Source organism: Elephantulus edwardii, unplaced genomic scaffold (genome assembly GCF_000299155.1).
Source record: "Elephantulus edwardii isolate Elephantulus edwardi_28Jun2011 unplaced genomic scaffold, EleEdw1.0 scaffold00055, whole genome shotgun sequence".
In the NCBI taxonomy this organism is placed as follows: Eukaryota; Metazoa; Chordata; class Mammalia; order Macroscelidea; family Macroscelididae; genus Elephantulus; species Elephantulus edwardii.
In genome coordinates, this window is record NW_006399805.1 from 12,301,812 (window position 1) to 12,314,396 (window position 12,585).

The 12,585-nt window shown below is 60.0% G+C and overlaps 1 protein-coding gene across 1 annotated transcript in view; it reads left to right on the forward strand.

Annotated features, from left to right (window-relative positions):
* The window catches only part of CASP2 (caspase 2, apoptosis-related cysteine peptidase), an 11,049-nt gene extending 266 nt beyond the window's left edge, over positions 1-10,783 (forward strand). The window contains exons 2-9 of the mRNA XM_006887174.1: positions 2,572-2,722; positions 2,885-3,052; positions 3,149-3,230; positions 3,848-3,942; positions 4,129-4,305; positions 10,277-10,405; positions 10,548-10,638; positions 10,719-10,783. Of these exons, the coding sequence (XP_006887236.1) occupies positions 2,572-2,722; positions 2,885-3,052; positions 3,149-3,230; positions 3,848-3,942; positions 4,129-4,305; positions 10,277-10,405; positions 10,548-10,638; positions 10,719-10,783 (958 nt within the window). The remainder of the gene's footprint in view (positions 1-2,571; positions 2,723-2,884; positions 3,053-3,148; positions 3,231-3,847; positions 3,943-4,128; positions 4,306-10,276; positions 10,406-10,547; positions 10,639-10,718) is intronic.
* Positions 10,784-12,585: the final 1,802 nt, after the last annotated feature.

The following is a 12,585-nucleotide window of genomic DNA, read 5'->3' on the forward strand; positions in this document are numbered from 1 at the left end:
CGGCGACGGCGCACTTCCTGGGACGGCGGGGGGCCCGGGGTGCTGTGCGGTGGTCCCCCGCGCCGGGGCTCTGCCCGCTGGACCCCGACCCGCGGCGAGCACCCCGCTGTGACCCCGGGGCCGGGGCTCTGCACGGAGTGCTTGTATTTTGAAAGGCTCGAGAGGGCGGAGGTGGACGTGGTCCCGCGGCTTCCCCCGCGGCCCGTTTCGTGGCCGACACCGCCCCGGGTAACCTTGGGACCGGGGCCTGCAGGGGCGCACGGAACCCCACCCCTCCCGTGCACCCCGGGATCCTCGCGGGTCCCGAGCACCCCCTCCCGTGCACCCCAGGATTCGAGCGTGCACCCCCGCGTGCACCCCTCCTGTGCTCCCCGGGATCTTCACAGGACCCGAACACACCCCTCCCGAGCGCGCCCCTCCTGTGCTCCCCGGGATCCTCGCGGGTCCCGAGCACGCCCTCCCGTGCGCCCCGGGGTCCGAGCTCGCCCTTCGATGCGTCCCTCCCGTGCACCCCAGGATCCGAGCGTGCACCCTTCCCGTGCACCCGGGATTCGAGCGTGCAGCCCCGCGTGCACCTCTCCTGTGCACCCCGGGATCCTCACGGGTCCCGAGCACCCCCTCCCGTGCACCCCGAGATCTTCGCGGGTCCCGCGCTCTTCCTTCCTCTGCTGCGGCTCGGTGAGAGGTGGCAGGCAGGTTCCTTTCCCGTGCTGGAACCTACCCCCGCTTGCTTTCTGGCGTTGGCTGCGGTCCCCACTGGGGCCTGCGCCTTCCCTCCCTCTGTTGATGTTTCCGCTGCTCCCCGTCTTTCCTGCCCCTTCCTGCTCGAGAGTTGTTTATGGACAGGCCCTGCCTCGTGGTCTCCCTGCTGCTGCTAACTTGGCAGGCCTGTCTAGGGTCTGGAGGAAAGTTGATCCCAGGACAGGGAGGGGGTGGGCGGGAAGAGCTCTTGATTGTCCTGCAAGTGGGGGGTGGAGAAGGCAGCGTGCAGCCCTTGAGGTGCAGGCACACCTCCTACCATTGCACCTTGCAGGGTGTGACCGAGGACGCCTTTTCCCCGGCACTGCTAGCTCACTGGCCCTCTGTGCCACAGCTCGGCAGCCCTGGCAGTATCTCCCACTTCATAGTCACGGAGAGTGTACCTGTGCTGACAGAACTTGTTCCTGTGCTAGGAAACCAGAAAGCCCCAGTCCTTGTGGTGATCTGGCCCACCTCTCGATGTGTCTGAGGGGCATTAAAGGAAGGACTAATCAAGGTCCTGGGAAGGAAGCAGGATTGCAGGGGACAGAGAGGCCTGGAGTCAAGGGAAGGGTGTCCACTGAGAGGATGCTGCGGTAGGTGGGGCAGCTCTGCACCAGCCACACCCACTGCACCTGTCACCATGGCTGGAGCATCACCTGTGTGCACCAGTTTACAGGGACTGGCAGTCTTCCTGGTTTGGTATGTCTCGAGGTAGTTCTTACAGGACTGTGTGGCTGTTGGAAGATTTTACTAAAGGTTTAGCACAAAGGAGTTAAGAGGAAAACCAGAATAAGTTTAGAATGGCCTTTCGGGCCCCTGTCTGTTCACTCAGAGTTTGCTAATGGCTTTCTGTCCAGGCCACGTTACCTGCAGAGCCCTCCTCCTGTCTGACCGCCCCAGACCCCGCTTTCCTGGCCTCTGCTCTCGAATCTCTTACCCAGAGCAGACTGATGCTAAGGTGTGATGCTAAGATGCAATCATCACCGCACCCCGTTGTTACATTTATGAAACCAGGATGTGGTTTCGAGCCCTCTGACATGTCGTAAACAGAAGCTTCAACACAGCCGTTTTCAGTGTCATGGACCCTCGCTGTCACTGCGGCCAGCAGACTGGTAGGCTCAGGCCTGAGTGGTGGGGGGAGTTCTGACAGCTCACCAGGCCAATGCTAGAACTAAGGAATCCTTGCGGTTACGGCAACCCTGGTACCCAGAGTACCAGATAACGCAGCTTTGACTGCGTGGCCGCTTGCAGTACCCGACTCTGCTCTTCACTAGGATTTAGTGTGTGACTTTGGCCTGCGGCCACTTGTCCAGTTCTTCCAGGATTCTGAGCCCACGTGTGTCGTGTGATAATCGTTACAGTAATGTGAAATTTTTAAAAATCACAGGGGAAAAAAGTTTTAATTAGTGTAACTTGACTAGAGAGAGTGCAAGCACGTGTGTCCGTCAGCCTGTCTGGTTTGCAGTTTCCCCACGGTGCTGACATTTTATCACGGTCACTTCCAGCAGCCCGGGTAAGCGATGTGACATGTTGACATAGGATTCTCTGAATTGCCCTGTGTCAGGCAGATAGCCCTTCTCATCGCTGTGTGTATGAGAGGGCGCTTACGTGTGGAGTGTGTGTTCTCCCGTGGGGTCAGTCCATCCGTTCCTGTCGGGAGAGGGGCCCGGCCAAGCACCCATCTCCCGGCTCTGCCCGTCAGCCCTGTGCGCTCAGTGCGGCTGTGCAGCCCGTCTTCTGCAGAGTCCCTAGGAAACGTCCACTCCTGGCTGTCACGTGGCCTGTGCCTCCCCGGCCCCCCACGGCCTGACTGTCCCCCTTCCTGGGCAGGTTGCCGTCCATGTGCGGTATGCACCCCGACCACCAGGAAGCCCTCAAGAGGAACCGTGTGGCGCTGGCCAAGCAGCTGCTGCTGAGTGAGCTGCTGGAGCACCTGCTGGAACAGGACATCATCACCTTGGAGATGCGGGAGCTCGTCCAGGTGCGGGGCAGCGGCCAGCGGGCCCGTGGGGGATGGATGGGAGATGTGGGAGCTCGTCCAGGTTCGGGGCAGCGGCCAGCGGGCCCGTGGGGGATGGACGGGAGTCGGGCTTTAGGCCCCAGATGGCAGCACTGACCCGCGTGCTTTCTCCTCACATCCCAGGCCCGGGTGGGCAGCTTCAACCAGAATGTGGAGCTCCTCAACCTCCTGCCGAAACGGGGTCCGCGGGCCTTTGAGGCCTTCTGTGCTGCCCTGCGGGAGACCAAGCAGGCCCACCTGGAGGACCTGCTGCTGGACACACTCTCTGGGCTCCAGCACGGTCCCCCTCCGGTAGGGAGCCGGGAGCGGGGAGGCTCAGGGGTGAGGGGTCGCACGTGGAGCCGGGAGGCGAGGTGGATCCCCCTTGTTGGCACTGGTCTCTTCCAGCTGAGCTGTGACTATGACGTGAGGCTGCCGCTGCCTGTGTGTGAATCCTGCCCCCCGCCCAAGCAGCTCCGCCTGACCACAGGTGAGGGTCCCGGGGCCTTCCTGGCCCAGCTTCTCCATCTGTGGCCCTTTGGGTGCCTTAGGTTCTGGCAGGCAGACTGGGACATGGATGGACCCGTGTTCTTACGTAAGCTGAGGTGTCCGATGGGCTCCAGAGCAGGGTCAATAGGGTGATGGCCGGCCCGTGGAGCTGTGGAGATGGGGTGCTGAGTGGGGCCTGAAGCAGTGTGCACAGGGGAACACCTGGGCCCTGTATTCGTGGGCCATAAAACTGTGTAGATGGGGTGACAGCTGGGCCCGAGAGCACTGCAGACAGGGCGAGGGCTGCACCCCTGATGGTCTGAGTGGTTGAGGGCACGGAGTAGACTTCGCTTTGGCCTCTAGACCGCTGGTTAGGGAGCCTGCTGATGAGACCTCGGCTTGTCGGACACCTGTTGTACAGTCCTGCGGTGACCGCCTGCTGTGTGCGGGGCACGTGTAGAGGATGCAGTGGGTGTGAGAGAGACGGGCTTGCTGTGCAGGCCTTCCAGGTGTGCGTGGGGCTCATAGTGATCAGAACCCAGCTCCCAGGGCCAGTAGCAGTGCTGCCCTCAGGACCTGGTGCTCCGCCTTGACCTAACCGTGGGCTCTGTCCTGCAGACACTGAGGAGCACTCTCTGGACAGTGGTGACGGCCCACCCCTCCTGCAGGTGACACCATGCACACCCGAGTTCTACCAGACCCACTGCCAGCTGGTGAGTCCACGGGCACTGTCGCTGAGCCTGGGCCAAGTTGGCCTGGTGGTCCAGTCCCTCCTGCTCCCTGTCAGTAATCCCTGGTGGGGCCCTGAAGGCGAGTGCGGCCTCTCTGCTTCCCTGATGTTTTTGTCTGATGGGCCTGGCCTCGGTCCTCAGGATCACGGTCTTGTCCTCCCTCTCCAGGCCTACAGGATGCAGGCGCGGACCCGCGGGCTGGCCCTGGTTCTGAGCAACGTGCACTTCACGGGAGAGAAGGACCTGGAGTTCCGCTCAGGTGGCCAGGTGGACCACAGCACTCTGGTTACCCTCTTCAAGCTGCTGGGCTACAGTGTGCATGTGCTCCATGACCAGACGGCACAGGTACGGGCCAGAGCCACCACCTGCTCACCTGGGGGGTTGGCGGAGGCGCCTGCTCCCCTCAGTGTGCTCACTCTTTCCTGGGGCCACTCTGCAGCTAACGGAACAGCCCAGGCAAGCCCTCTGCCTCAGTGCTGCTGCCTCGTGGAGCAGCCAGGTCAGGGCTAGGTATGCATGTGAGCAGGGTGGGCGGGCAGGGGGTGTCACGACCGGTGCTCATCCCCTCAGAGCAGGTCCCCTGTCTCAGGACCACACACCCCGGAGCAGGTCCCCTGTCTCTGGACCACACACCCCGGAGCAGGTCCCCTGTCTCAGGACCACACACCCCGGAGCAGGTCCCCTGTCTCAGGACCACACACCCCGGAGCAGGTCCCCTGTCTCAGGACCACACACCCCGGAGCTGGTCCCGTCTCAGGACCACACACCCCGGAGCAGGTCCCCTGTCTCAGGACCAGATAGGCTTCTCTCCTTGGCCTGCACTGCTCTTAGGAGTCAGGTGCCTTTGGCAGAGAGTGGTCTAGCAGAAGGGACTACAGGTGTACGTGTCGATCTGTGACTGGCTTGTACATCACAGTCATGGCTCAGGGTGTTGATATCTGGAGGAGAGGCCCGCAGACCAGTCTCTTTACCAGGAGTGAGTCCTCGTTCACCACCACTGTGCTCACGCTGCCTTGTTACCTTGGACCTGTACCAAACTCCATGCTAGCCCACGGGCAGCTTTAATATTTGCTGACTTTGATTCCAGAATGACATACGTCACTGACCCTGCCTAGAGGGTCAGCTGTGCCCTGTTGACGTGGGAGCGTGGTCTGCGTGGGATGTCTCTTTCTGTGTATGGTGCCCTGCAGGCCTTCTTGCCTGTCCGCCGTGGGGTGACAAGCTTGCTGGCTCCCTGAGTCAGGCGTTCATGTTGACAGCTCCCTGCAGGGATCCGTGTACGTAGCAAACCCTCCCGGCTTCAGAGCCAGGACAGGATCAGCCACCTCACCGTCCTTCTCTCAGGTGGATGGGCACGTTCCTGCTCAGGTGGGAATACATGTTGCCGTTGGGTGCCGTGAACACAGCTCCAACTCACTTTGAGGTCGACAGCTGGCCACTTCACCTCCTTAAGGGTCGAGCATGTGGAGGGGGTGCTCCGGGGGCTCAGAAGATGCACCCGTTCCCTGGAGGCTCTGCTGCAGCTGGTCCTTGACCTGGAGCTCTGTGGCTGTGGTCCTCAGAGCAGTGCTTCCTTACTGAAGGCCTCTTCACCCCTGCTAGTCAGAGGTGGCACTGATCCACCAGCAGTATGCTCTGGGACAGCCAGTAGTGCCCACTCAGGTGCCCACCTGGGGATGCTGGTGGTGTGTGGTCCTGGCACAGTCGAGGCTCCTGAAGGGGTCGTGACCCGAGTTCCTGGGACACCTGTTAGGTCAGGGGTGCTGACCCCAGCAGACAGGAAGTGTGCCCCCACCTTTATGTTCAAAGGGGCAGGAAATGGAAGGCAGTGCTGGTCAGAGGAGAGGCGGCCTAGACGAGTGGGACTTGGGGCTGGATGGGTGGACGACGCTGCTTCGGGAACAGCTGGGCAGCGTGTGGACAAGCTGTGCGCTGTGAAGGTGCCCAGGCGCTGTGGGCAGGGGGTTGCACAGCATGAGCAGAGGAGGTGCGTGTACAGTGCTGCCTGGGGACCGTCGGACACGGCAGGAGTCCAGTGAGAGGACAGGCTGCCTGGATGGGGGCTGGGCGTGAGGCCCGGACATGGCGTAGGCCTGGAGCGAGGTGGGTACCTCAGTGAGGACACAGACGTGACACGGGCCACAGGGAAACAGCGGCGCACTTAGAAGTACTAGGAACTCGCTTTAGGGAGCAGGGCGGGCGTGTTCTCGGGGAGGATGAGGCGCCCCCGGAAGAGGCTCAGACTTGGATTGGGGACCCAGCCTCCCACCCTCATCCTCAGGTGAGGGGTCCACACCATCGGTTCCCCCGACAGCCGAGCGGGTGGTGGGGCAGGCAGGTGGGATTGGGTCTGTGGGCGGTGCGCAGGACACTCTGCCCACTGTTCTGCTGGGTCGTAGCATCCCGTCCCTCGTGGTGGACTCCCGGGCCGACTCGGAGCTGCTCCCGTCCCTCCTGCCCGGCCGTGTGGCTGTGGAGCTCGCTCAGCTGCAGGCAGCAGGCAGTGAGGGGCTTAGCGCCCGTGGCTTCACTGTCCCCTCACTGCCCAGGCGACACCCTGTCGTCACCGTCACAGGCTTGCCAGGCAGCAGTGAGTTCTGGACCCACGCTTCCTCGTGTGGGCGTTCTGGAAGCCTCGTCCACAGGCAGGTGTGCTACAGCCCACAGACCGTGCTTCTCCTGGGGCTCAAACAGCCAGGGGCTCCCAGGGAGAAAGATGGGCCCTGTCTGCTTCCTGCTTTTCTGGGTCTCGTGAGGCGTCCCCGTCTGGCAGGGAGCAGTTCATGGTGTTTCATGCTCTCTGTTGGTGGAAGTGTGCCTCCTCCCTGTGCCAGCTTCTGCCCTACTCGGCTTCCGGCTTTCGCAGGTTTTATGTTGTGGATACCCCACTGGTGCCCTGGGGTGCGGGTTTTGCCCAGAGTCTGGATCCCACCCTGTGCAGGGAATGCACGAGCCAGCTGAGTCACCCAGGGTGTCTGCACGCTGTCTCCGAGGGCTCAGGTACTGTCCTGTGTCCCCAGCCAACCGCACACGTCAGCTGCTATTTTTAGAGCCCTGTCGTTTGAGCAGGCGGGTCTTCTCATCTTGTTCGAGGCTCTGCTACTCTGGGGACAGTTCCCCAAGTTGACTTAAGCCTCCGTTAATTGTTGGAGTCCTACAGATTCATCTACACAGTGTGTACTGGGGTGTCAGTGCCAGCCTGCGAGGCCCCCAGGTACCAGACAGACAGACCTGCCACATCCCGGCACAAAGTCAGCCCTCGGGCACTGGGTCACCATCTCCCAGCCGCGCCACATGGCCCTTCACGGACAGGTGTTTCCTAAAACGACGCTTTCTCAAGTCATTAATACCTTCATTACCCTAATGTGACTCTTCCTGTTTGTTCAGAAGACATGTGGTGAGGCTGGTTTTGCCCTTTCCAGCCCCGTGGTAGAGTTCAGGTCTTCCACGTCCTGCCTTGCTGATATGGGCGGGGGTGGGGGGAGCACACAACAACAGCCCCATCTTCTCCTTTAACGTCACTCATGGTTTCCCACCCTGAGAAGTGACACTGGGTTGGAGGTGCTACCCAGAAGGTCAGCAGTTTGAACTCATCCACCACTCAGTGGAGGAAAATGAGGCCTTCTGCTGCCGTGAGGGGATGACCTCGGGAAGCCTCTGCAGCAGGAGCACTCCCAGGTGGGAGTCTCCCCCCAAAGGGAGAGCCCTTCAAGGCAGCCCTTCTCTGTCCTCAGACCGTGAGATGGTCAACGCACCGGCACTGGGTTTGGTTTCTGTTGGGGTTTTTCTTTTGTTTCTGTTGGTTTTGAAGCAGTTGAGCCAGACCTTGCCGACTGCCACCTTCTCGGGCCACTTGTGCGGCTTTCTGGTCACTGACAAGGCGTCGGATCTTCCCTTACGTACAGAAGGCTAGGTAAGACTCTTGTGCACCTGCCAGGACTGACCTTAACCGGACATAGACACGGGCAGTCCCACTCGTAGCCCTCAGAGCTCAGCAGCAGTGACACAGTTCCTCACAGGCTGGGCACTTCCAGGAAGCTCCCTGCAATGTGGGCCAGGGGTCCCAGATGGCACCTGTACTTCCCAGAGGTGTCCAGGTGCCACCGAGGAATCCTGCATTGTGGGAGGCATTTATTCCAGGGATGTAGTAAAACCAATGTCAGATGGATCTTGACAGAAAGCAAAGAGTCCTGGAGGAATATCTGTGTTTTCATTGACTATGCAAAGGCATTTGACTGTGTGGATCATAACAAATTGGCTAACCTTGAGGAGAATGGGAATCCCAGAACAATTGATTGTACTCATGCAAAACCTATACTTGGACTAGGAAGCAGTTGTGAGCATAGAGCAGGGAAACTTCAGTGCCTGGTTTAGATGCCTTCTGTGTCCACACGTTTTCAGTCTGTATGAAGAACGGATCATTCGGGAAACCTGGCTTTATGAGGAGTGTGGCATCAGGAATGGAGGAAGACTCGTCAACAATCTGCCTTATGCAGATGACACAACCTTGCTTGTTGAAACTGAGCAGGACCTAAAGTGCTTGCTGCAGAAGGTCAAGGACTGTAGTCTTCAATCTGGATTGAAGCTCAACATCAAGAAAACAAAGATCTCACCACTGGACCAATTGGCAGCACCATGATGGATGGAGAAGAGACTGAGGTTGTTAATAATTACAGCTTTCTTGGCTGCACAATCAGCACTCTTGGCATCAGCAGTCAAGAAATCAAAAGATTGCTTGCATTGGGAAAATTGGCTGTCATGACCTCTTCAGAGTCTGAGAAGCAATAATAACAGTGTAGAGACAAAAGTGCACCCAATCCAGGACATGGTCTTTGCAGTTACTTCCTTTGCATCAGAGAGCTGGACAGTGACTAAGGCTGACACAGAGGAGAATTGATGCCTCTGAGTTGTGCTGGAGAAGAGTCTTAAATAGAACATGGACTGCCAAGAAAGCCAACAGGTCTGCCTTGGAGAAGGACATCATTCTTGGAAGGGTGGAGGGACAGCACAGGAGAGGAAGACCTCGGATGAGATGGAGTAACAACAGCAGTTGAAGAGTGCTCTGGGGAGGAAGGCCGGCAAAGCGTTGTCACATACTTTGGACATGTGCGATGAGAGGTTAGTCCTTGGAAAGGGATAGCACATTTGGAAAGGTGGAGAGTCAGTGAAAGGAAAACCTCAGTGAGCTGGATTGACGCAGGCACAGCAGCAATGGTCTCGAGTGTGCCAGGAGGTGAGGGCGGCACAGGCTAGGACCCGGTTCAGGTCCACTCTTCACAGGGCCGCCGTGAGTTGTACTTGACGGTTCCAGCGACAGGAAGCTAGGTATGTGGATGCCGCCTGGCCCAAACTCGTGCCGTGTGCTGCTCCTTCAGAATGGCTGGGTGGCCACTTTGTGCCAGTGAGCTGCGTCTGGCATCCACAGACCGCAGCAGAGGGACGTTCGACTCTTGTGTGGCAGCTTCGCGCCAGGCGAGCAGGAGTCTTGGGCAGGACTCAGGTGGCTGCTTTGATAAAAAGGCAGTGGTGGTGTGAGCCTTTGTCGGGCGTACCTGTGAGGATGGCCCCGAAGGCCCAGACCCCTGCCCCTGACGTGTTCTTAACTCGTGGCAACGCCCCGCTGGGCTCCACAACTCCATTATGAGGGAGGAGACTGCCTGTAACCTGTCCTCGGACCGGCCGGTGGACTTGAACTGCCGACTTCCGTGTGTTAGCAGCCCTCTACAGCGTGCTGCGCCATGGGGGCTCTGATGATGGTGGAGGTGCACAATGCTGAGTCCTCCACATGCTTTGTCTCTTCACATCTCCACTGCCAGAGGGCCCAGCACTCAGTCCAGTCAGGTGACGGGACTGCAGGCTTGGGGGCCACTGTGTTCCGACATGAGTCAGGAGTCCAGCTTGCCTGCCCCCGCCTTCTTCATCCATCTGTGCCCATGTCCAGGACACCCCCTCAGGAAAGAGCAGGTCTCCGCCCGTGCCCACCCTCCGAGGCTCTGGGGCCTGGCCAGGGTGCCAACCGTCTGTCTCATGCCCCTGAGGTTGCTGGGGGGCAGGGGATCAGGCACAGCTCTGAAGTCAAGTGCACCCCCAGGTCTCAGGGTGCCTGGGTTCTGACCCTGTTCCCTGGGTATTGTCCTTGAGAAGCTACAACTTGGTTTAGTCTGACTGCTTTCATAATTAGCCTTGTACCCAGCAGACCCACCTCGGGGAGCCTCTCGCATTGGTGCTGATGGTGGCGAGTGCCCAGTGGTGGCAGCTCAGGACAGTGGGCGTTGGTGCTCCCAGCTGTGAGCACTGAGGCATGCTTCCCTTTCAGGAGATGCAGGAGAAGCTGCAGGACTTCGCCCAGCTGCCTGCCCACCGCCTCACCGACTCCTGCGTGGTGGCACTGCTCTCTCACGGTGTCGAGGGTGCCATCTACGGGGTGGACGGCAAACTGCTGCAGGTGCGTGTCTGCTGGCCAAGCCTGGCCCCGCCTGCCACTCTCCTCAGCTCTCCTGACTGGCCCTGACCCCTGGCCCACCCTGCCTGCCTGACCACCTGCTCTGCCGTCTGTCCCCAACCCGTTTGTCTGTCTTCCTTGGCAGCTGCAGGAGGTCTTCCGGCTCTTTGACAACGCCAACTGCCCCAGCCTGCAGAACAAGCCCAAGATGTTCTTTGTGCAGGCCTGCCGTGGAGGTGAGTGCCGGCCAGCAGCCAGCTCGGGGAGGCGGCTCCCGCGCCCCGCCCGCTCTCACTGTCCTGTTTGCTCCTCTCAGGTGCTAGCGGACCCTTTGGGCACCTCCTTCTGTTCCCTGCTGCCACCACCTCTCTTGCTCTGTAAGTGTCTCCGACGCATGTGGGCTGCGGGCCCCCCAGCTCTGGCCCGGCACCCCGCAGCATCTCTGCCGTCTTCGCTGTGCTGTGCTCTTCATCTCCGACTGGCCTGTGTCGGCTTGCCCTCTGCCCTCTGGCCTGGCCCTTCCTCTGTCCTCTCTTGCTCTCCGCCCCTTTCACGCTGTCTCCACCTTTCACATCCCTTTTCTTGCGCTCTCCGCCCCTTCCTGCTCCCATCTCCGCTCCACGTGCCCCTGTCCCTCTGTCACCTGCAAGGAGACACACCTGACAGTGTGAGCTGGCTCTCGAGGGCCTCGCTGCAGGGAGTTACATCAGTGGTGTGAGCTGGTCCTTCCAGGCTGTGCAGCCGTGGAGGCACACCCAGTGTTGTGCACTGGCCCTCCCGGGCTCTACTTCAGGGAGCTGTTTCCAGCATTGTGCACTGGCCGTCCTGGAGTGTGTGTCCTGCCACTGGGCCAGGCAGTCATGGATCTTGTCCTGTGTTACACTTTAGGTCACTGTGAACTGTGGGTCACAGGAATGTCTGCTGCCCTTCAGCCTTAGCTCGTGTGAGGTTAGGTGGCTCGTGTGAGCTTAGGTGGCTTGTGTGAGAGGTGGCTCAGATGGCTGGTGGCTTGAGAACAGAAGGCTGTGATAGCCACTCGTCTCGCAGGTCTGTGGTCTGTGTCCAGCGGCTCGTGCCCGTTTCAGGTGGCTGGCGTGTGGTGGTCCTGCGCAGTACGTCATAGCTTTCCCTGACGGTGCTGCACACCCAGCACGTGAGCGTGACAGCCTCGCGTCATCACGGCTGTTGGGCTGCGAGCTGCCTGGGGCCTGCCTTTGTGGTGGTCGGGAGCCATTGCACGCCCTCCCGTCCCCAAGTCACGTGTGGTGGTGCACCGGGACCGACAGGGAGCTCCGGGGTGCAGGGCGCTCACACAGGCCCACCGCACCGCCCCGACACGTGGTGACCCTGCAGCCGAGCAGCTGTCATCCGGTGGGACCACTGCCCAGAGTGCTTGTCACAGGCATTTCCACCACCGGAATGATTGTCTTCTGTTCAGTGGGTGCTCGGAAAAACATCAGTGGCTAATAAGACTGCCATGTCCTGCCAAGGCCTCCACAGGTCGTCACGGCACACCAGTTACTGGGATCCAGCCCCAGGGCCGAGGCCGCAGGCGCTTGGATGTAGGAACCAGGCCTATGCTGGTCACCGAGGGGTACGAGCTGAAGGGCCAGTGCCAGCACCACCTCAGAGATGGTGGCCACCATGCCTGCACTAAACCCTTGTTGGCACTGAGTCAAGGTCGTGACTTCCGGTGCTAGTGCAGGGGCCACTTTTGATTTGCTAGTTTGTTTTTCCTGCTCTCTAATAAACGGTGTTTATTATGTGCTATGACCAGGAGTGTTCTGTGCTGTGCCCTCCCTCCCTGGGCACCGTGGGAAGGCCTGGCCTCTGTCTCTCTGTGTGCCTCAGACTTGTCTGGGGTGCACTCACGTGGAGGCACAGACTCGGTGTACACATGTACGTGTGTGGATGGGTGTGTGTTCATCTCTGCCCTGCACTCATGCAAGCACAGGCTGCCTGTGTTTGTGCGTACCTGCATGCATGCATTTGTGTGGGTGTGTTTATCTCTGCCCTGCACTCATGTGCAAGCACAGGCGGGGTGTGTGTGTGTGTGTGTGTGCCTGCGTGCATGCATTTGTGTGTGGATGTGTGTTTATCTCTGCCCTGCACTCGTGCACGCACGGGTGGGCTGTATATGCATGCGTGTGTGTGGGTGTGTTTATCTCTGTCCTATGCTCGTG